The following is a 21,271-nucleotide window of genomic DNA, read 5'->3' as shown; positions in this document are numbered from 1 at the left end:
ATACACAGGCCCAAGTGGAACTTTTCATCACTGTCGAATGGAATGAAACATCCGTATTTTTGTTATTGTTCACACACTAGAAGCTCCTACTGGTCCAAATCATGAATCATCATCAACAACTTTAAAAAATGTCTTCATTTGCCTTGTTGGACCAACTCAAAGAAAATGAATTGGACACCAACACAATCATGTCTTTTCGATCGAAACATCAGAGCCAATCCAAAAAGAAAGCCGAAAAGAAATCATTGTATCGAGAGGAGTTTTCACACATTGCATTCAATGAAGTCATTTGGTTTCAAATGTTAACTTTTTTAGATTTTAAATTCTTGTTTCAATCATGTGCTCGAATTGATAAGATGAGATGCGAAATGATTTACTCTAAGCCCATGTGTCAACATGTCTTGATATGTGAATTTTTTACATTGCTGAATGGAGAAGAGGAGAAAGATACTCGAGTGTGGTTTAAGAAATTTATGCCTTTGAAACCAATGACTAAAGTGTTGACAAATGCCGATCCTCAATGCCTATTTAAGGAAATTAGAGAACTTGTGTCAGAATCATGTAGTGATTTGAAAGATCAAACATTCACAACGCCATCTCATATTTCTTCAATTATTTATCCATTGACCTTGCGTACTTATTCTGGAAAAGACACTTTTCCAGTTTTTGTGAAATTATTTCACAAACTCTCAAACAGAAAATTTCTCATTCGTGGTTTAAATAACCAATTACGGAAGAGATATCCACAATACAAAGCTCCAACCTATTACACAAACCTTTTTCAAACACATGAAAGCGCAATTGATCCACACACGAGGAGACAATTTCATTGCAATCATTTCGAGAATGTGATTCAAAAGATTTCAGCACATCCTCTCAAAATGACTTCACAATGTAAGGCATATGGAATCTCCATGGATATCAGTCATTACACACCAGAACATAGAAATAGAAAACATTAGATAGATTCTTAATATGCTCTCCAAAGAGAGAGGGACATGAATAGTTCTAATTGTGGTTGTATACAAGAGTTTGAAAGAGAAGGATGGGTCACCTTTAGAGTTCTTGGAGGATTTGGAAAACGTATGTTATTGCAACAAGACCAAGTAGCGAACACGTGTTTGATTTACAATTCACCGACCAATGATTTTTGACCCAATGACTCATCGAACATTGTCGTTGGTTTCAAATTTTCATTATCTTCTTCGTGTTCTCAGTACCACACAAAAGCACCATTAAATTGCTCTCGGAGCTTCGCCTTAAAAAGAAACCGACAATAATCGTCGAAGAAAAAATGAAAAAATTGTCCTAAAGTTTCGAAGTGACCTAAACAAGAAACATATTCATCTCGTTACGAATCATTTTGAATTTGTAAAGTGTAAAGAAACGCATTTCATGCTTTACGTAGTTTTACGGAAAATGAAAAGGTTTTTATGTAGTAGACGCTTGATGATCATCGGAATAATGACATCATTGATCATCATGACGGCCATCGGTTTGGTCACCTTGATCAGAGCTGATATTGAGAAGAACGACCCGAACAAACAAGACATCTTGGATCGTACCCGTTTGGAATTCAATACTATCACGAGCAATGATGAAGATATTCCCCAAACCGAAGATATTCCGATGCAAATCCCCACGGATGTTATTGAGGGCGATGATTCATCGTCCACAACCAGCAGCATCAATTCCTATCGATTCCATTGCGATCGAGATGCCATTTCAACGTCAGTGACTCTCTTTACCAATAACAGAGCGGGTGTGGAGAGAGTGTTCAAATTGACAAAGATGATCTCTTCACCGACCTCCAACAAGATACAAATCCAATTAACAGGACTTTCTCGACATGTGGATTTATCAAGCATTTCTGTGAGTGCAGTGATTCCACCAGTGAATGCCCCAGATTCAAAAGATGGCTCAAATGCTGTCAATACCATCGTTCCACTCTTTCTTAGAGACACACAATTTGAGCAAGAGGCCTATTCGAATTCAAATACAGTGAAAACTCAAAAGGAGGTATTGCAAGAGGAGTTGAAGCCAATCGACTCAAAACTATCAGACGTGGAACGACTAAAGAATATCATTTTACCACAAGTGAATGGCAAGTTTGAAAAGAAAGAATTTGAAGAGAAAATGCAAGCTTTGAATCAATTAGAAGAAATTGTCACAAGCCTCTCAAAACGAAAGAACGAAATTTTGAAAAAGATGGAACAACTGGACGATCAGCAAAAGTCAGAGAGCCATCTTCCATACATTTTCACTTTTAGCACAGCTCTTCCAAAGAATATCACCACGGAGACAGCAGAGATTATTGTGAAATATATTGTTGGCAAGGATAACGGTATGGATAACGAAGTGACGACGATGCATTACGTTCAACCACTCGTGAGTTGGACGCCCTATTACTCTCTTTATATCGACAGCAAGAGACAAACGGGTCGTCTTATTTTCATGGCAGATCTCCAACAGTACACTGGAGAGAATTGGACTAATGCCCAAATTATTCTCAACACCGATGCTTTGACAATGGCACCTTCTCTTCCAGAAGTTAGGGATTTGTTATTGAGTGACATTGGAATTAATCTGGACGAGCCCAGTGAACCACTTTACTCGTTTAAATCTTTTGCACCAATGAGCCGAATGGCCAATACCATGAATCAAGCCCAAGATAGTTCTGTACAGAGTGAGGTGGCTGCTGGTCAAGTCAATTTTGGCCAATTTCAAAATGTGGCACTTGTCAAACACAATCCTCTCCTCTCTAACTCGTTTATGTATTTCATTCGTGAACGCTTGACACTGTTGTCGCCGAGTGTTCCAAGTGAGGAGGAGAGAAACAAGATGACCACCGAATCAGGAAAAAGCAGCATGGTCAAAAAGGTTCTTATTGGACAAGTTATGCTCGCTGCCAAATGGTTCTACAAGGTAATTCCTCGACAATCGACCAAAGTTTACACAAGCATGCGCATTAAGAACAAGTCCAAGCTGATGCTTTTACCTGGCAATGTGGACATTTTCATTGACAGCATGTTGACCTCGCAAACCGCCATCGATAAGAACATCTTTCCTGAACAAACGTTTAATTTGGACACTGGAATTGATAAGATGGTCTCTGTATCAGTTATTGAGCAGAGTTCAAACCAGGACTTTTCTGGATGGTTCCAAAAAACCAAGATGGTCAACGAACTTTTCACAGTTCTTGTTGAGAATAAGAAGGACGTTCCAATTAACATCACTGTGATGGATGCCTTGCCTAAAATTATGAATCGACACAAGGACAGAAATTTGAAAGTACTTCTCACACAACCTAAACTCGATGGAAAACCTGAAACTGATCTCTTTGACCTCTATGACATGTTAACATCTAACCCCAAGAGCAAGGAGTCGGCAAAATCTCAATCATCCCCTGATTCTTTGTATCTGGCCTTTAAAGATAGTGATGACGAAAACATGGTTGTGAAAATTAAGAAATTGAATCGTGTGATGGAGCGACAATTCATTCTTCAACCACATCAACAAAAGACCCTCTCCTTGGAATTTATTGTTTCGTACACGGGATAAGTGTGGACTACCGAACAACTACTTAGATACGATGCAACATGTTGATGTTCTTCCTTTTTCTATGAGACTTTAAATAGGCAACTGGCCATTGGGTGACATTTGTCATTGAGCATCATCCTCAATAAACACGACACACACTCATATGTTAGCCGAGTCGTTCATCCTTCTCGTCAAAGACCTCCAAACCTCCTTGACAGGTGTCCGACGCATCAACAGCATTTGAACGTTGTGAAATTGGGCGGCTTTCGTTCTGTGAATTTTGTGTTTTTAAAAAAATAACATATTGAGAGGTATGTGTTTGCCTTTCGTACAGGAATGGCATTGAAAGATAACGCTAACGCCGTGTTGAATAATAAAACAATGACTTGTTGAACCACCGGTGATGGATTGGCTGAAATGTGTGGTTGTTGTTGTTGTTTGGCCACCAACTCTCTTGTAATGAATGAACACTCGCGTATATGATGAACGTGTTCTCAATTTATTTTTCCGTTACTGTAACTTCAACATATTTCATGATGATAATGATGGTCCTGGTTTTTGGCTGTACTTACTATGAAACACCTTGTTGTTGATATTCCACTAAAATACTATTATTTGGTATGGTGCTTTCTTGTTCGGCCGAAATGTTCGCTCCTGTAAATATTCCCATAACTCTTTAATTATTGTTGTCTAATATGATGATGGCGTTACACCTCTATCATTACGATGATGATGAAATCCTCTCCCTTGCTCTCAAACAATATATTGTAGTAATACTAGTGCACTAGTACAACAACAACAATGCCTCTCCTTCTTATGGGACCACTCCGCGAGTTCTGCCAACTTGTCATGGCAGAACCAGCCAAGCTTTTGGATTTGAATTTCCTTGCCACTCAATACCATCAAAAGTTTAGACTAACTATGGACCAAACTTACCTCATGAAGAATTTTACCAATGCGCTGCCAATTTCTTCAGTGATTGTTTACTTGTTCATTGTTTTTGTTTTGCCAAAATTGTTGCCAGTCCCAGCTAAGGATGCAAAGAGACCAATCTTGAAGATGGTCATGTTCTTGTGGAATTTATTCTTGAGTGTTTTGAGTTTGGCCATGTTGTTGGGTGCTTCTGTTCCATGGTTTACTTATTTGAAGAATGATTACGCTTGGGATTTACCAGGTTTGATTTGTGAAGAGAAGCACGTGTTAGGTATGTTGTGTATTAGTTGTTCGGCTCATTATCTATAATTATTACTACTACGAACACAATGACGGGTCTGTCTGTTTCAATTGTGTTATATTGCTGCTTGTTTCTTTCACATTTTTGTGAACTGGTGTGATTTGATTTTTTTTGTTTGGATATCGTTATGTGTCATTATATTCCGACACTCATAATATGACGTTTATTTGGTTTTTGTCACATTGGTGTCTATCTCACAATGACGACACATCGTCTCACATGAACCGTGTCACAACAAAACAGGTCCTGAAGAAGGTCTCCCACACATTGTTTGGGCCTACATTTTCGCTCTTTCCAAGTACTTGGAACTCTTTGATACTGTCTTGTTGGTTATCAAGCACCCAGATCGTAAGGTTCCATTCTTGCACTGGTTCCACCATTTGACTGTTTTGCTCTTCACTTGGTATGCTGTCTACACTCAATATGCTGTCGGATACTGCTTTATTATTATGAACTCTTTGATTCACACCTTTATGTACTACTATTATGCATTGACTGAATTGGGTTATAGACCAAGTTGGAACTTTTTGTTGACCATCGGTCAAATTACTCAAATGATTTTGGGTATTGTTTTCAATTCCATCTTTGCTTACAAGTTCTTCAAGAATAGAGATGCTGGTGTGCCTGCAGAGAAGAATTGTCGTTGTGATGCTCCATACGAAATTATGTTGAGCTGTGTTGCCATGTATGGTGCTTATTTGTACTTGTTTGTTGACTTCTTTGTTAGAAAATACTTTGGTGCTCCAGCTGCCACTTCTGGAAAGAAGAAGAATGAGTAATCATAGTCGTCCACATGACCAAGATTTTGCAGTGTTGAGCTGTTGTTAATTGTTATTATTAATTTAAATAATAATAATAAATTTTCTAGAAAATTATTCATCATCATTAATACTTGATACGGACATGAGAACAAGTGTGCGCCAATATCGTTGACCGGTCAAAATCTAAAGGTCAGAAAATGCATCTTTGGGTTAACTTCAAAAACAGTAAGTACATTCGCCTGTTTTGGAACTCAGTTTTCAGCTTGTCTGACTGAGGTATAAAGCATGAGCCAACAACAACGAGAAGGTCATCATTCTCTCAAAAAAGTCCGCCTCTGATCAGAGAAATATGGGCTCTGCCCCCTCATCCCATCAACCTATCAACATCTCGGGAGGAGAAGCTTCAGGTGAATTGTCTTCTTCTTCCTTTTGTTGTCATCTTAATCATTCTGAAAAATTGCAAAATTTCGGTTCTGGCCTTGCACGAGAAGCACACACCTTTTCATCGGAAAGAACATTAAGACAAAAGAAGAATTATGATTTACATCATCAAACCATTCACGAGTCGTTTCTTCAGACTCATTCACGACCGAGACCATTGAAAACTTTCTCTTCTTTACCGAACGAAATTCAAGTGAATCGTTCGTATCCATCATCTTATCCTCTTAAAACCTGCCATCATGAAGAAGTCAATGTAAAACTCAAAGAACCTCAACAAGTACATCTAGACGTTAAACGTCCACATTCTCTCAGTTTGCCCTCATCTCCCGGTCTGTCCATACCGTCCGACAAACATGGACGATTTCTATCCCTATCTTCTCAACATGTAAATTCTTCTTCCACCTTGATCATGGTAAAGGAGCGAAGCAAGAATTCTTTGAACAATTCAACACCTCCTCCCGTTTCATTATCAACAGTATCTACAACCTCCCAACAACCCAAAGACTCCCCCAAAAACCAGTCGGACGATTCAAACTCAAAATCAGTAGTGCTTCCTCGTCCAACAAAACCACCCATATCGTATTTACACCCCAATTATGTTTCATCAGATTCCAATTCTTCTTTGCATCGAAAGACAGTGGTTAGCAACCATTTACCTCAATTACGTCAACGCAGACGAGAAGGTCCTTTATGGCAGGAATGTGCCTCTGCTACCGCTTCACATGTGAATACCTTAAACTCTTCCTCCACTCACCCATCTCAAACCTCTCATTCCTTGTCAAGATCAAGTAATCAAGTAGCTTCGACTCGAATTCCAGACGATGTCAACCCACGTTCTTTTTCGCAGTTCAAAACATTTCACAATGATTCACAACCTTTGCAAAACAGCGTTTCAGATTCCTCAATAGTGCAACAGCATCAAAAATCACACGCGGATCGAACAACACCCTGCACGACACCTCCACCAGAAGTAAATTTAGGTAATGATGAGTGTCGCATTACAGTCACAGCACCTACATTTCCCCCCAGCATGACACCGAAGCACCGCCTCCACAAGAAACATCATCACATTTCAAAGCGTTTATTTCAACTCCATACACGTCGACAGGAATTAATCAATGACCATCCAATTTATGCCCACTTCAAGAATTTCAAAGAGGAGTCTTTGTCTGAGCAATACGTGGACGAGTTCGAACAAGAGGTTAAACTGTAGTTGGCCGCCCATAAACTACTTCCTTTTTCGTCAAATTCCAAAGACTTCGACTAAACAAACCACAGGCAGTCGATTTACTAAGTACACATGAAACATGTGAACATGAGAGGTTCTTGTTGGTGTGCAGACACCACATTAGTGCCTTCGAAATAATAAATATTGACCGAGACTCTCTTTTCAAATAAGTCTCTCCGGAGAATGATATCTCATGAAGGAGGGGCGTGGAATATCGCGTTTGTTTCACAAAAAAACGTTCGAGACACACACTCACCTCTCGTGTGGTCGTGTGGTGCAACAGCAGTTTGAATGGGATCAAGTGCAAGCTCCTCCTTAATCAACAACAACAACGGGAAATCGCATCATGGAATTGGTGAATTTAACGACAATGATCCACATACCAACATCAGCCTCCACACTGGATCGACTCCTCAGACAAAACAAACACCTCTCTCCAACAAAAACAAGGAATCTTCGACTTCTTTCTCAGCTTTCTTACAAAAAAGAGTGTCCCCTGAAAAGCATCCGCAACAACTCAAACATTATGACGACCTTCACTCCTTGAATGTGGATGATGAGTCTGAATCAGATCAAAACAACCACATCTCTCACCACATCTCTCACCACCCTTCTCACCTTAAACCTATATGCACTAAAAGCAAATCATCCTCAACGTACCTTGCTCTAGAATCCACAAGTTCTGACTGGCGTAACCATTCTCCCCAGAGACAACGTTCAAACTCCATCGCACCACCACAACAACAATTCTCTCAAACGAATAAGAATGTATCCAGTCCAGTTAAAACTCAATCCTCAAAGAATGAAAATTTCGCACCTAAAAATGTCTGTAAGCATCACTCCAAAACGAAAACATCATCACTTCCAAAGAAGCAGAACAACATTGTCAATCAAAAAGACGAAGATGATCCACCCATTTCAGAGGTCATGGACAGTTTTCGAAAAATGAAACTCATCACATCCAAAACAAACGATTCCTCCTCTTCTTCATGCTCTCCCAATAAGGAATTATCTTTCAAGTATTTATTACAAAAGTCGAATAGCCAGTGTGAAGAGTTTTTCATTGTGGTGACTCCTCCGTAACCACTTGAACCGCTTCGAATTTGAATGAAAAAAAAGGTAAAAAACTAGTCCTTGAAAGGATGGTTAGGATGCCAGCCATCATTTTGAATGCTATACTTTCAGGATAATCCTTGATGATTTTCTTTTGGTAGAAGTTTGTGAATGATTCTAAATATGGATGTCGTTCTGTAATAATATAACACCTGAACTAAAAAATTTGAGTTTGAAAACATTGAAGATTACTTTTTTTCTTGATTCATTTCTCTATTATTTCTGAGAGCCCACTTTCCATTGTTTTTGAAGTTTTTCATACTCTGTGAATTCTGCTGCTCCAATTTCAAATTTTAGAACTCTCTGTCGAAATCAACCATAATTCTTCGTTTGTGTCGAATTGTAACTTGCCAAAAATTGGTCTTGAAATATTCGGCATTTTGATAAAATTGGTCCGAATAGGCGAGAAAATAGGAGGCTGAACTCCTCCTGTTCTGTCTTTTACTCCAAATTCTTTTCAGACATGTTTTGGTGCAAACGAACAAAATCCCACGACAGAAGAGGTGCATCACTTCTTTTATTGGACATGTGCACAATTAAAACACACACAAAAAAACATTCCAACTTACATGCTTCATTTGTTGTTCCTCATCCTTGTGAATGGGTTCCAGTGTAAGCTCCTTCTCCTCTCCCTTATTAACAACCAACAGGAAAATTCATCATGGAATTGCAATTCGCCAGGACTCGCAACCGTATAACGAACCAACCATGTTTCATCAGGCAGATGCCAAAAGTTCAATCCTTGGGAACACTCTCGTCCAACGATCGGGATCAAGGACGAAACAAATCCCTCTCTCGAATGTCCACAAGACCTCTTCGTTTTCTGAGTACTTGCAAAAAAGAGTGATCCCTGAAAAGGAGCAACAATTCAATCACGACATTCACTCTCCTGTTGTCGACAGTGATTCTGATTCAGAACCAATCAACCACAGTCCACCCTCTCCCAATACCTCCAATCACCTGAAATACATGACTCAAAGAAAATCTTCTCCCTCAACGTTTTCTTGGTCTCCTGAATCTTCGAATGGATTCGATTGGAACACTCATTCTCCCCAAAGACAACGTTCATTCCCATTCCTACAACAACCATTCACCATTAAAACGAAAAAGAATACATCCTCTCTTGTTCACACTCAATCCTCCAAATATGACATTCAACAAAGAGGTCCAAATAATAATAATGAAAGAAAATTCCTCTCCCAAACAAAAAGATCAGTTCCCAATCAAAAGAGCCATCAAGAAGAAGACGACGAAAATGATCAACTCATCTCACAATTTATTGACAGTTTTCGATTGAGAAAGGCTAAAAACATCACTCCCAAAACAAACGATCTTTCTCCGCACCCACTCCACAAGAGACTCTCTTTCAAGTATTTATTACAAAACTCGAGTAGTGATCGAAGAGAAGAATTTTTCATTGTGGTGACTCCTCCTTTATTTCCTTAAATTAACGGTAATAATCGGTAATAATCGATTTACATGACTGTAAAAGACTTGATGGAACAAGAAAGTAGGCCTTTCAAATAATTTTAATGCAGCTGCCAAAAGTCAAGGGTTTGTACTTGATTGTTTCAGTTTCTTACAAATCTTCCTTCTCTTTGCACAGATTATCTTTTATGCGAACTTTTCACACAGTCTTTTGTGAATTTGAACTTCTTAAGGCACTTCCTTATTTGATGTATTTGGATAGGACTCATATTTTCGAGAGACCTCTGAGCAGTAAGGTAAAGAGTAAGACAATTTGACAGTTTGTTGATTTAGTTCGAGAAGAAAAAGCAACAAGCAAATGCAAAGTAAATGTTGTGTTTTTAGCTTCAATTTTCAAATAAGGAATTAAAGTAGTCCAGTTCTTGGAATGCATTGGCTCTTCATCAACAACATGGAAAACATTTTGAAAGTATTTCAGAAATTGGAGAAAAGGAAATTCAAACCCGTCATCCAACAGCACTTATCTCTTTTTCGTTCCTTTACCCTCGAAGATGATGAGATGTCTATTTAAGGAAACTTGAATGTTTTCAATATTTGGTTCAAAATACAGAACCCTGTCCAAAAATGATCATTTCAATGTTCATTGATTCCCAGTTCAATAATTTGTATTCTCTTATGGTTTTTGTTAAAGCCGACAATAAAGGCGCTTTACCTGAATTCAAGAAATTTCGGTATTTCCATTCGATAATGGCACCCTTGTCACATCATTGTCAAATTCTCGGTTTTCTTGTTGTTTATGAAAAGACACAATTAGTTGGATCACAGAAGAGGATTCTTTCGAATATGTCGGCGAAGTGTCATACTTTAAAAGGTGTAATCGCGTTCCGCAGTTCACTTCAGAGAATTTTTGGTTCAAACGAACAAAAAACCAAAAACGCGTCACATCCTTATACCAGAAGAGGTGCATCACTTCTTGTATTGGATAGGTGCTTGGGTGTTTGTTGAACCGGGAACACATGTGCAAAAAAACACAAACAGTCCAACTCACACTTTCCTTGTGTTGTGTGCTTCTCATCCTCTTGTGAATGGGTTCTTGTGTAAGCTCCATTTCCTTAACCACCACACACAGGAAAACTTGCGACAACTCGCAATGTTCAAACAAACCATTCCTATTGCTTCATACAGATGCCAAAAGTTCAATCATTGGGAACACACTCGTCCATCATCATGATAGCTTCACCTCTCTTCTGAGAGGGAGGAAACGAATTCCTCTCTTGAATGGCCACAAGACTTGTTCGTTTTCTGCCTACTTGCAACAAAGAGTGTTCCCTCCTGAAAGAGACCGACACCAGCTTATTCACTCTTCGTTTGTCGATGGTGATTCTGATTCAGAACCAAAGAATCACCACCATCAAACTTCTCACAACTTTAATCACCTGAAGTATATCACTAAAAGAAAATCTTCTCCCTCCACATACTTGTCGACTCTGGAATCCAATCGATCCGATTGGTATGATCATTCTCCCCAAAGACAACGTTCATACTCCTTCCACATTCGACAACATTTCACAATTAAAACGAAAAAGAATTCACCCTCTCTTGTTCACAATCCATTCTCAAAGAATAATATTGACAACATTGCACCAAGTAAAAAAGTCAGGAAGGGACACCCCAAAACAACAAGATCACTCCCAAAGCAGAAAAACCATTGGGTCCATCAAGAAGAAGAAGACGACGACGAAAATGATCAACTCATCTCACAAGTTATTGACAGTTTTCGATTGAGAAAGGCAAAACATATCACTCCCAAAACAAGTGATTCTTCTTCGGGGCACTCTCTCAGCAAGAGACTCTCTTTCAAGTATTTATTACAAAACTCGAGTAGTGATCGAAGAGAAGAATTTTTCATTGTGGTGACTCCTCCTCCACCTGTTGGCCTTACTTAACATGGTATATAGGATATGATTGACTTGTATTGGTCACTCAAATGCCATTCAAACACCTCACCAATGCGGAATAAGAAAGCCTGCATGGATTGTTATGAACATGTAATATCCAATGTAATTCAAACGTAAAAATGAAGAACCTGAATGAAAGAAATGTTCGGATCGAACAATTCCGGAGTCTTCGTAACATATTGTTGAAATGGACCTCATTCAAGAGATTACCAATAGACAGATCCAATAAATGTATGTCCGTTACTTTGAGCTACTTCTCTCCAAACACCTTTTTTTCGTAGTTAGGCTGCAAATTACTCCTTTTATCAATGAGAAAACCAATCTTACCAATTATATAATTCATGATGTCAAGAGTGGAGGGCTCACTACAAAACAGTAACGAGAGGTAGATATTGTTCTGAGGGTGAAGGAAAAAATTTCAGTCGCCTGACGTCTAACAAAAATATTTGGAGTTGCCGGGTATCGATCCCGGTACCTCTCCCATGCTAAGGGAACGATCTACCATGTGATCTACAACCCCATTACGTTGGTTCAATTTCTCTCATATTTAAATCTAATCATTACTGTTACAAACTCCTAACCAGGTTCTGCGAGATTGACACCCCCAAGGTCTTTTTGAAGGAACAGAAGTGGAGAGGTAAATGTGCGTGGTTATTGAAACTCAAAATAGTCAAAATGAACTCCTAAGTTACAACCCAACGAAAGCACCATCAAATTTTCCTTAATTGAAACTCAAGAACTTCTTTTCGAAAAGAACTTTCCGTCCTTATTAGTCAAGCAGCCAAAGTCAAAAATGACCGTTTCTCCCAAAACTCTCGAAACAACCACATCCAATATCGAAAAATGGGCTCTGCAGCTTCTTCTTCCTCAAGTACCTTTACTTCTTTATCGAATTGCTCAAGTTTGTCCCATCCTTCATTGTGTATAGGAGAGTCAAGGGTGAAAGAAGGAAATTCTTTCTTTCAGGCATCAAATATTCATCCGAACGTTTTCATGCAGAGAAACTTGGATGAATGCTGCAACTTGGAAGATCATCAGAGTCATCATCATTCACCCTCAAAGAATACAATCGAAAAAAACATCAGCTCGCATCATGCTCATCATCCATTCTCCACTTCTGTCCTCTCTATATGTTTAGAACGAAGGACACACACGAATCGACTGCATCCCGAACAACAAGAAATGAAACATCTTCATGTTCCCACACCTGTGAAAGATCTATACAACACCAAGTCCTTGTTTAAGGATCAGAAACCTGCTCTTATCCAAACAGAATTAAGAAAAAACAATTGTTCAACAAACAAGGAATACTTTTGCAAGATTAACTCTTTCAGAAAGTTAAATTGTTCTAATTCTCTTGAACAAGACTCGCATTCAAATTGTAAAACATCCAAAAAGGGTCGTTCTCTTTCTGAAGGTTCTTGTCCTTCACCAAAAGAAGAATTTCATCCAAATCCTCACAAAGATCATTGTGAAAAGAAAAGACATGGTGGAAAACTATCTTCATCAACATTGTCATCTTCTGATGTTCAAATTGAAATAACTGAACCGACTTTTGAACCAGCCATTCTCTCTCCTTTTTCAATCAATGTGGAGGAGGAAAGAAAGGAAAAGAAGAGAATTCTCAGAGACTCGAAGAAAAACTCAATATACGGAGAGCTGTAAATATCCCTTGAGGGCTTGTCTCCTCAAAACAGAGATGGTGTTTTGGAATTAGAGATTGAACTGAACTCTGGAATCTCCAAGGTTGAGTTCTGCCTCTTTCCGTATTAAGGTTGTGTCAAGGTTCCTTAAAGTCTCAATTAAGAAATACTGAGTCCATTACTCCCACTCTTGTTCCCAATCACACGCAGCTCATCACCATCAGATGTAGCACATACAAGAAAATGGGTTCGAGCGTATCCATGTCTTCGGCATCTGCTCGAATTCCTGCCATGAATGAACACTCGATCCATCGTGAATATGATCAAAAACGACGACGTGGCCATCTTTCTCCCCATCACCATTCTCATTCCATCACTTATTCAGGTGAAACATGTTCCTCCCATCGACCATTCTCAACTCCCATTTCAAACACTTGTAAATCTCTTTCAACCTCACCTCATGAATTGGGTGAGAAATGTTCCAATACAAAATCACCATTCACTTCATCATCATCATCACCAACGGCTATTGTTCTCCATAACATTCCTACCAAGACAAAACGTCGAAGATCTCTCCATCCTCGAGCGATTCATTCTCTTCCGAAATTCGAAGACAAGTTGTTGTTCCATCAGAATCCACAGCCACCTCCACGAAAACATCACTCTCTACCTTATCCAACAACAACAACAACAACCAAAACCAAACACAAGGATCCACTCTCCCTCTCGAGAGGATTTGGACATGCATCGAGATCCGGCGAAGAGGATCTTACGTTGGTCCGTCCCATGTCCATGAAGAATCATCCTTTGAAATCCCTTAAAGGAACACCCCTTGCACGTGCCAAACAATCCCACCACTCGACCATCACTTCAAAATCACAAAGTAAATCCTCTCTCTCCATCTCAGCAACAACCTCTTCATCTTCCAGCAGCTCTTTGTTCACCACAGAATCCATCACCTCTTCTTCCAGTTCTTCTCTCTTCTCTTATCTAAAGTTGAAGGACAATGATGATGACCTATCTAGTTCGGACGATGATGACTCGATCACTTCCGACGACGAAAAGTCCACCAATTTCAATGTTTCCTTCTCCTCTCTCAAAAAGATGTTGTCCAATGATTTGAGAAGGGCGGCCTCCTCCCTCCGATCGAAATCATCCTCTCCTTTGAAAGGTCTTGATGCATTATTTCCACACCATTTACCTCCTCCTCTCGATGCGACATCTCCAAACTCATCCCATTCAAGAAGAAGAAGTGCAAGTTCTTCAACTTCATGGCTGCCGCCGTTTGTAGGTCTTGGAAATTCTGAATGTAAAATTATTGTCACTCCACCTCCCTCGAATGACTCTCCTATTCCTTTCCACACGACTGCCACGGCAACAATAATGGAAACAGGAAAAATCAAAACCATTGAAGAAGAACGACAAGCAAGAAAGAAGTTACTGCTCGCAAAGAGAAGGACCTTGTATTATATACAGTGTTTACACAAGACCAAAGAAGGCTTTTGGTAATTATCTCTCATTCTTTAACATGACGTAAATGAAGAGACAGCTTACCTTCTATATAACCATGTGTTGCCCTTTCTGTAATTCAGTAATTCATGGTTAAAGGCCACCACATTTTAAAATCTCCATGAACAGATCAAACGCTCCAAAGCAACAAAGATAGAAAGATCTCCTAAATATCCCGATCCGTTTTGAATTCGCGAATCGTAAAGGGCAGTAAAGAGCGATTTCAAAGGAAAACAAATACACAAAAAGAAGAAGAAAATGGGTTCAGGTGTTTCTACGGCTCGTTTGCCAGCCATGAGTGATTTTCATCATCCTTCATCCCATCCAACCTTCCCACAACACATCATGGAAGCATCTGCAAACAATTCTTCTCACAATGGAGTGATCGACCTTTCCCTGCACAGGCCAACAACCTCTCAGACACAACGTGGTGGCAATGTTCAGCACCATCATCTCCATCTCCATCATCATTACAATCATGAAAATTGTTTTTCCAAACTCTCTCCATCTTCCAACATTCCACATCTTGCACCTCTACATGCAACAACCAAGAAAAATCATTCCCATTCGAAGAGGATCCACTCTCCTCCTGTTTCTCGAGTCGATGTTTCAACCAAGACGAAACACACCTGTAACGATCACCTATCCCCCACTCAAGAGGTCCATAGGTCGAAAAGTTTTTCTTCTTCTCCCATTTGTAAATTTCAATTCACAAGAAAGATCCATTCCTTTCCTTCTTCTCCAACAACACAAAGGAACAAATCTCCTTTGGAAACCACTCGACAATTGGTCTCTCAAATCGAAGAGGATGAAGACATGACTGTTGTGGAAGATGACACGCCGTGGATGCTTGCATGTCGACTTGACTTTTTTTCACATGAAAACAAGGATTCCATTGATCTTTCAACAAAATTCAAGTTAAAGTTGTAATATATGAACATCTCAAAGAATTCGAGAAGTGTGTGTAATGTATAATACTGTACAATAACTTCAGTTCCATGGAACATAAGGGGCAATGGTTGGGATGAGTTCATTCTTGTATCCCCTCTCCAAAATGATGTGATCAAAAGACTTCAAGAAAATCTGTAAAATACTATGACAAGAAAATAACATACATGTCACTAATCAATTATTCGAGACATTTCGTCTTCAAAAGTATTTCCATCTCTATGTCTGCAAAACTCTTTTTCAGAACCAAAATCAAAATTGAAATGACAAGCTGGATATGGATAAGTGTATTATAATAATAATAATTAAAAATGATCTAAAACTTCACATAGTTAGCACAGATTAATAGGAACTATTATGGAAATTCAGGAGAAATCAAAATGCCGAACGTTTTTTCTTATTTTAACTACAGGGTATAGCACAACCTTAGAGAGACCTCCAGAAATGTTTGAATTCGCACTCCTCTCTTCCCTAATATCTTCCCTAATATTCAACCGAAGAAAATGGGAGCAAGTGTTTCCCTGAACATGGTCACCTCTTCTCACATTCCGGCCATGAATGAATCAGAAGCAAATCATCTCCTTCACAGCCACCATCATGACCACCACTCCATGATCAATCGTTCCTTTCCATCTCATCAAGAATTTAATGGTTTCACAACCACCATGGCCTCCACAAGAAATGGTCGAAGTCATTCATTACCTTGTCCGCCTCAATCACGCTTGTTCCACATGTCCTCTTCTTTTTCTTCACATCCTTGTGAGAGTTGCAAACCTTCTCATCATCATGACTACTATTTGCATGTTTCCTCCTCAAAACAAAAGGAAACTCTTTCAAATGCTGAAAGCTTTCAAGATGAATTTAGTAATTATGAACAACCACAACAGCAAGTTTCCTTTTCCTCCATTAAAAAGATGTTATTGAAGAAGGACGTCATAGAACGAACTCCACTTCGATCCGAACCTTTGTTCAATATAAAGAACCACACTAGTGCAACCTTAACAGCACCAAGACAGAATTCTTCCACACCCAAAAAAACAATGCACTCTCTTGTCGATCACCACTCGTCGGGTTGTGAATATAAAATCTTGGTCACACAGAGTGATGACGACAAGGAATACTCCCCACTGATGAATCTCAATAACAGAAGAAGAATTTCCATCGAAGAGGAACGAAAGGAACTCAAAAAGAAGATTCATCTCAAAAAATCCACATTGCACTATATGTACAGTTATAGAAATGAGTGAACGATGGCGATTTCAATACTATTGTGCGGTCGTGGTATTCAATGAATGACGGCGATTTGAGGGACAAACAGTTCTGATCGAGGAAAAGTTTTTCGTTTCTTCAACGACTCGAATGCTGACATCATCTCGATCAGAACTACCATGTAAAGAGTTGGATTGTGATTTCTGGACTTGGGAGTTTCACTAAAATATTGTGAACAATTTCCAATAAATGTGTAGCTTCTCTAATGTGGGGATTATTGAACAACCTTTCACTTCTAAATTGGAATTTTTTTATATAATTTTAATTTTAAAAAAAAATTCTGCATGATTCATTGGCCAAACATTTTGGCATCACTTCGCAAAGTCTAGTAGGTGGAGTGCTTTTTTTATTTTCTTGAAGAAACATCATCATCGGGTTTTATCAATTTTGTATGCTTGTGTTTATGTCCATCATCGATGATGATGATTTTTAAATGGATCCTGAATTTGAATGACCATGCCTGTCTGCCTAATCGGAAAATGAACATTTTAAAAATCCAACTCGCATCATCATTTCCATTATTATTTACAAATATTGATGAACAATATGTTTATTTGTTTTAAACTCTTTATTCATTCATCATCACCACAGCAATCAATATATTCAAAAGAATCCCCGATTTACCAGAATCATGAATATTTTATGGTACGCCGTGATGATTATTGGGCTACTGCCTCTCTTGCTAGTAATTTTCAAAAGAAAAGATCCATCTGAAGATTCACAACGAAATACAGGACAATCCACGCAACAACAACAGAATCGATTTGGTTCATCGAGCAGTGCTGGTAAATCATCGGGGTTATTTGGAAAAGTCTGCCTCAATGCAAAGGCTTTCTTGTTGGATCAAGAATTGTACGAAAATAATTCATCGTCGAAAATTCAACGAGAGGAAAACATTATGGAAATTACATCATCGACCACAACGCCGGAGAATGATTATGCTAATGATGAGCGTATGAAATATCTAAAAAAGTTGGCCAATGATTGTGACGTTTATATTATTGTACAAGTCGCATCAGATGAGGAACAAAATTACTATCAAGATTTGTTGGAGAGCAAGTATGGATTTTTCAACCCTGTGAAAATTCTATTTTGTGAAACAGTGAAAGGAAAAATTGCATTTTCACGTCAAATTAATCCACAACTTGTCATTGAAGTTGACAAGGAGACAACACGAGAATTGAAGCGATTCTATGAGGGCGTTTGCATGGTTCAAAAGAATGCCAAAAACACCAAGAATGAGCACGACATTTTGGAATTTTCAAACTTTTTGGATCTGATGAAGTATTTGACAAAGGCTTAATTTATGGTAATGTTTGCAATTATTACCATGGTCTTCTGTGAGAACATTCGTGATTAGTATTTTTAATTCAAGAGCAATTTTTCCACAGACACTTCCACCATCATTTCTAATCACATCCTATAGGATCACGTGTTTGTTAATAACACCACACCCGAACATTGTAGTCGTATTTATTGTCATATCAATTGTTGTTGATTTCATGCAACCTCATTTCTTTCATTGTTGAGAAGGTTGATTACCACCCACAATATTATCCTTCCATTCAGAGACCTTGTTGACAACCTTGTCCTTGATATTCTTGACAGTGTCTTTGACAGATTCTGCCTTGTCCTTGACCTTCTCCTGTGCTTCATCCAAATAGGCCTCAGAATATCCTTTCGCTTCATAGTACTTGTCCTTTCCTGACTCGAACAAATTGCCTGCCTTATCTTTGAGATTTTCTTTGGCTTCAGAGGCTTCATTCTTGATATCTTGTGAAAAGAGATTGCTTGCCTTATCTTTAATGGTTTCCTTTACATCGTAGGCAGCATCTTTCACTTGATCCTTCACATCCTTGGCCTTATTGAAAAGACTTTCCCCAGTGGAGGGAGTAGATCCTGCTGCAAAGGTAGTATCGTCATAGCCCGAAGTCCAATTATCGGAGGAAGTCGAGACATTCTTCTTGACTTGTTCCTTCGTGTCATTCCATTGATCTTTGACTTTTTCTTTTGTGTCACTCCACTGATCTTTAACTTGTTCCTTCGTGTCCTTCCACTGACTTTTGGCTTGATCTTTCGTTTCACTCCATTGATCCTTATTGGATGAACCTTTCCATCCCTGCTGATTGTCCTTATCAATTCCAAGAGCTTTGTCAGTAGCTTCTTTCGTGGTGTATAAATCTTGTCCCTTAATTTCATTGTCGAATCCATAAAATCCACTTGGATCTTTATCAATGGATTTACCCACATTGGGACTTGGAATATCTGCAGTGCTGGATCCAGCCACATACGAACCAGGCGAGTAGGATCCCATTGGATTCTTGTTTGCCATCTTTTCCGTGGTATTCACATTTGGAATTGGATTGGATGTGTCAAAGAAGGAACTCTCAGTTTCCTTATCTTTTCGAATTGCAGTTGCAGATTTATCAGGCGATGACAAATCTATCTTGGAAGGGTTAAATTGTTGGTCCTTTTGTTGAGAGGAGGAACCACTCGTAGTAGAAGAAGTATTCACATTCTTGTTGCCTTTGTCATACAAATCACCAATGACCTGATTCATAGCATTCGAACTAAACATCATGGCTGCAGCACGATTGTTTGGATGAAAGCAAGCAGTGCTATTGCGAGAATGGCACCATTGTTGGACGAGTCGAGTGGTGGTTCTTTTCATGGCGTTGGTGATGATTCGAAGGAGATGAAAAGTGTTGGAAATTTTGTTTTGTCTTCGAATCGAGGGTGTGTGGAGGTTAAATTTTGTAAAAACCTTGTGTGGAATGGAACAACAAGAGAGGATGATGGATCAGAATGGTGAAAATCTAAATCAGATCTAGAAGTGAAGAATGAATTCCATTTGAGTTTTGTTGAAGTGATTCCAAAATACGAGTTTTTCCGGATATGGAAAGTTTCATGTTCTCGGACTTTCGGATCTACAGTGGAGTCCACAAATACATCCACATTATTTTTCAGAATGTCAACACAACTTCCAGAGCAATAAATCGAATGGTATTGAAATTGACCATGTTTTTCTTCCAGAATTATAATCTTTCCTTGCTGTCGTTTCGAATTGACATAGGTCATTCAAATGATCTATTAGATATCTGCATCTAATCCACCAAACATTTCCTCCTGCATTCGCTTCATTTTCTTTAACTCTTTTTGTTCCTTCTTTTCTTCTTTTTTTCGTTTCTTTTCTTCTTTGCGTTGTCGTTTTTCTTCCTTACTAAGTTTTTGCTTTTCTTTAAGGGTTTTGTCACCACCACTCGAAGTACCAGCTGCTTCCTCTTGCGTTCTACCGGGTGGTGTTGAAAGTTCTGATTTTTTAATATCCTCTTCTTCCTTTTCCTCCTCAGATTGATAATTAGGATTTTCCTCATATAACGTTTGCATGAGATACTTGTGAGTCCAATTTGGATCACGTTTCTTCATGGCATCATGATCAATAGTCCAATCCATGCTTTGTCTCTGTTCCATTGTGGTTGAGATGGTTCCCAAACTCTGAAGCGGCCTCTTGTAAATAATTCCATCCTTTTCCATATTTTCAAACAATTTCGGTTTGAGTTGCTCTTTTTGTTCTCTCTGATATCTTGAATTTCGTCCATGTTGTGAGTCTTTTTTATTCTCGTCAGCAGGATCCTCCACAATTTTCTTGTAATAATTCGGAGCATGATCCACACAAATAATTCTACTCCCCAACTCAATTCCATTCAAATTATCAATAGCCAATATTGTTGATCGGATATCTTCATAGGCAATAAAACAAAATCCTTTACTCGTTAATTCATTTTCATCTCGAACCAAATCAATATCCACAATTTCTCCATATTGAGAAAATACAGAAAGTAAATCTCCTTCGGTGAGTCGATAATCCAAACCTCCGACATAAATATAAGCTGTTTTGTTTTTTTCTTGTTGATGCCACGAAGAGGGAGTGTTGGTATATCCGAGAGCAAGTTCTTTCTGATTGAGTTCGTTGATTTGTTTGGCTCGTTTCATTTTTTTTTGATTGATTGAACGTGTCATGAATCTTGAGAACCTCAATTGACGTCAATTTCATTGATTTAAATTCTGAGGATCCAATTAGCAGGTCTTCTTTGCAAAATATATAACCGAAATGATGTCGACATTAAAGTCTCAGTAAAATTGAATGAGCAAAAGAGAATTTTGTATATTGCTTAGTGTGAATAGGTGGAATTCAGTCT

General features: G+C 38.7%; 14 protein-coding genes across 14 annotated transcripts; 12 read left to right on the top strand and 2 right to left on the bottom strand.

Annotated features, from left to right (window-relative positions):
* Nucleotides 1–128: 128 nt before the first annotated feature.
* On the top strand, nucleotides 129–962 carry FDP41_003635 (uncharacterized protein; the record flags this gene model as incomplete). Its single annotated transcript, XM_044706961.1, has 1 exon — nucleotides 129–962. The coding sequence occupies one exon, from the start codon at nucleotides 129–131 to the stop codon at nucleotides 960–962; it is 834 nt and encodes a 277-aa protein (XP_044562356.1).
* A 520-nt stretch (nucleotides 963–1,482) lies between these two features.
* On the top strand, nucleotides 1,483–3,561 carry FDP41_003634 (uncharacterized protein; the record flags this gene model as incomplete). The annotated part of the gene is made up of 1 exon (XM_044706960.1): nucleotides 1,483–3,561. The coding sequence occupies one exon, from the start codon at nucleotides 1,483–1,485 to the stop codon at nucleotides 3,559–3,561; it is 2,079 nt and encodes a 692-aa protein (XP_044562355.1).
* Nucleotides 3,562–4,341: 780 nt separating this feature from the next.
* On the top strand, nucleotides 4,342–5,553 carry FDP41_003633 (uncharacterized protein; the record flags this gene model as incomplete). Its single annotated transcript, XM_044706959.1, has 2 exons — nucleotides 4,342–4,744; nucleotides 5,018–5,553. 2 exons carry the CDS (start codon nucleotides 4,342–4,344, stop codon nucleotides 5,551–5,553), a joined length of 939 nt encoding a protein of 312 aa, XP_044562354.1.
* A 331-nt stretch (nucleotides 5,554–5,884) lies between these two features.
* FDP41_003632 (uncharacterized protein) lies at nucleotides 5,885–7,189 on the top strand (the record flags this gene model as incomplete). Its single annotated transcript, XM_044706958.1, has 1 exon — nucleotides 5,885–7,189. The coding sequence occupies one exon, from the start codon at nucleotides 5,885–5,887 to the stop codon at nucleotides 7,187–7,189; it is 1,305 nt and encodes a 434-aa protein (XP_044562353.1).
* Nucleotides 7,190–7,495: 306 nt separating this feature from the next.
* FDP41_003631 (uncharacterized protein) lies at nucleotides 7,496–8,287 on the top strand (the record flags this gene model as incomplete). Its single annotated transcript, XM_044706957.1, has 1 exon — nucleotides 7,496–8,287. The coding sequence occupies one exon, from the start codon at nucleotides 7,496–7,498 to the stop codon at nucleotides 8,285–8,287; it is 792 nt and encodes a 263-aa protein (XP_044562352.1).
* Nucleotides 8,288–8,917: 630 nt separating this feature from the next.
* Nucleotides 8,918–9,763, top strand: FDP41_003630 (uncharacterized protein; the record flags this gene model as incomplete). The annotated part of the gene is made up of 1 exon (XM_044706956.1): nucleotides 8,918–9,763. The coding sequence occupies one exon, from the start codon at nucleotides 8,918–8,920 to the stop codon at nucleotides 9,761–9,763; it is 846 nt and encodes a 281-aa protein (XP_044562351.1).
* Nucleotides 9,764–10,830: 1,067 nt separating this feature from the next.
* Nucleotides 10,831–11,691, top strand: FDP41_003629 (uncharacterized protein; the record flags this gene model as incomplete). The annotated part of the gene is made up of 1 exon (XM_044706954.1): nucleotides 10,831–11,691. One exon carries the CDS (start codon nucleotides 10,831–10,833, stop codon nucleotides 11,689–11,691), a length of 861 nt encoding a protein of 286 aa, XP_044562350.1.
* Nucleotides 11,692–12,546: 855 nt separating this feature from the next.
* FDP41_003628 (uncharacterized protein) lies at nucleotides 12,547–13,368 on the top strand (the record flags this gene model as incomplete). The annotated part of the gene is made up of 1 exon (XM_044706953.1): nucleotides 12,547–13,368. One exon carries the CDS (start codon nucleotides 12,547–12,549, stop codon nucleotides 13,366–13,368), a length of 822 nt encoding a protein of 273 aa, XP_044562349.1.
* A 239-nt stretch (nucleotides 13,369–13,607) lies between these two features.
* FDP41_003627 (uncharacterized protein) lies at nucleotides 13,608–14,855 on the top strand (the record flags this gene model as incomplete). Its single annotated transcript, XM_044706952.1, has 1 exon — nucleotides 13,608–14,855. The coding sequence occupies one exon, from the start codon at nucleotides 13,608–13,610 to the stop codon at nucleotides 14,853–14,855; it is 1,248 nt and encodes a 415-aa protein (XP_044562348.1).
* Nucleotides 14,856–15,113: 258 nt separating this feature from the next.
* Nucleotides 15,114–15,785, top strand: FDP41_003626 (uncharacterized protein; the record flags this gene model as incomplete). Its single annotated transcript, XM_044706951.1, has 1 exon — nucleotides 15,114–15,785. The coding sequence occupies one exon, from the start codon at nucleotides 15,114–15,116 to the stop codon at nucleotides 15,783–15,785; it is 672 nt and encodes a 223-aa protein (XP_044562347.1).
* A 521-nt stretch (nucleotides 15,786–16,306) lies between these two features.
* Nucleotides 16,307–17,050, top strand: FDP41_003625 (uncharacterized protein; the record flags this gene model as incomplete). Its single annotated transcript, XM_044706950.1, has 1 exon — nucleotides 16,307–17,050. The coding sequence occupies one exon, from the start codon at nucleotides 16,307–16,309 to the stop codon at nucleotides 17,048–17,050; it is 744 nt and encodes a 247-aa protein (XP_044562346.1).
* A 306-nt stretch (nucleotides 17,051–17,356) lies between these two features.
* On the top strand, nucleotides 17,357–18,375 carry FDP41_003624 (Peroxin 22 (Pex22), putative; the record flags this gene model as incomplete). The annotated part of the gene is made up of 2 exons (XM_044706949.1): nucleotides 17,357–17,400; nucleotides 17,664–18,375. The coding sequence occupies 2 exons, from the start codon at nucleotides 17,357–17,359 to the stop codon at nucleotides 18,373–18,375; spliced, it is 756 nt and encodes a 251-aa protein (XP_044562345.1).
* Nucleotides 18,376–18,591: 216 nt separating this feature from the next.
* FDP41_003623 (uncharacterized protein) lies at nucleotides 18,592–19,743 on the bottom strand (the record flags this gene model as incomplete). Its single annotated transcript, XM_044706948.1, has 1 exon — nucleotides 18,592–19,743. The coding sequence occupies one exon, from the start codon at nucleotides 19,741–19,743 to the stop codon at nucleotides 18,592–18,594; it is 1,152 nt and encodes a 383-aa protein (XP_044562344.1).
* A 419-nt stretch (nucleotides 19,744–20,162) lies between these two features.
* FDP41_003622 (uncharacterized protein) lies at nucleotides 20,163–21,065 on the bottom strand (the record flags this gene model as incomplete). Its single annotated transcript, XM_044706947.1, has 1 exon — nucleotides 20,163–21,065. The coding sequence occupies one exon, from the start codon at nucleotides 21,063–21,065 to the stop codon at nucleotides 20,163–20,165; it is 903 nt and encodes a 300-aa protein (XP_044562343.1).
* Nucleotides 21,066–21,271: the final 206 nt, after the last annotated feature.

This window comes from Naegleria fowleri (assembly GCF_008403515.1).
Source record: "Naegleria fowleri strain ATCC 30894 chromosome Unknown tig34, whole genome shotgun sequence".
Lineage (NCBI taxonomy): Eukaryota > Heterolobosea > Eutetramitea > Acrasida > Naegleriidae > Naegleria > Naegleria fowleri.
This window is presented reverse-complemented; position numbering and strand designations above follow the sequence as displayed.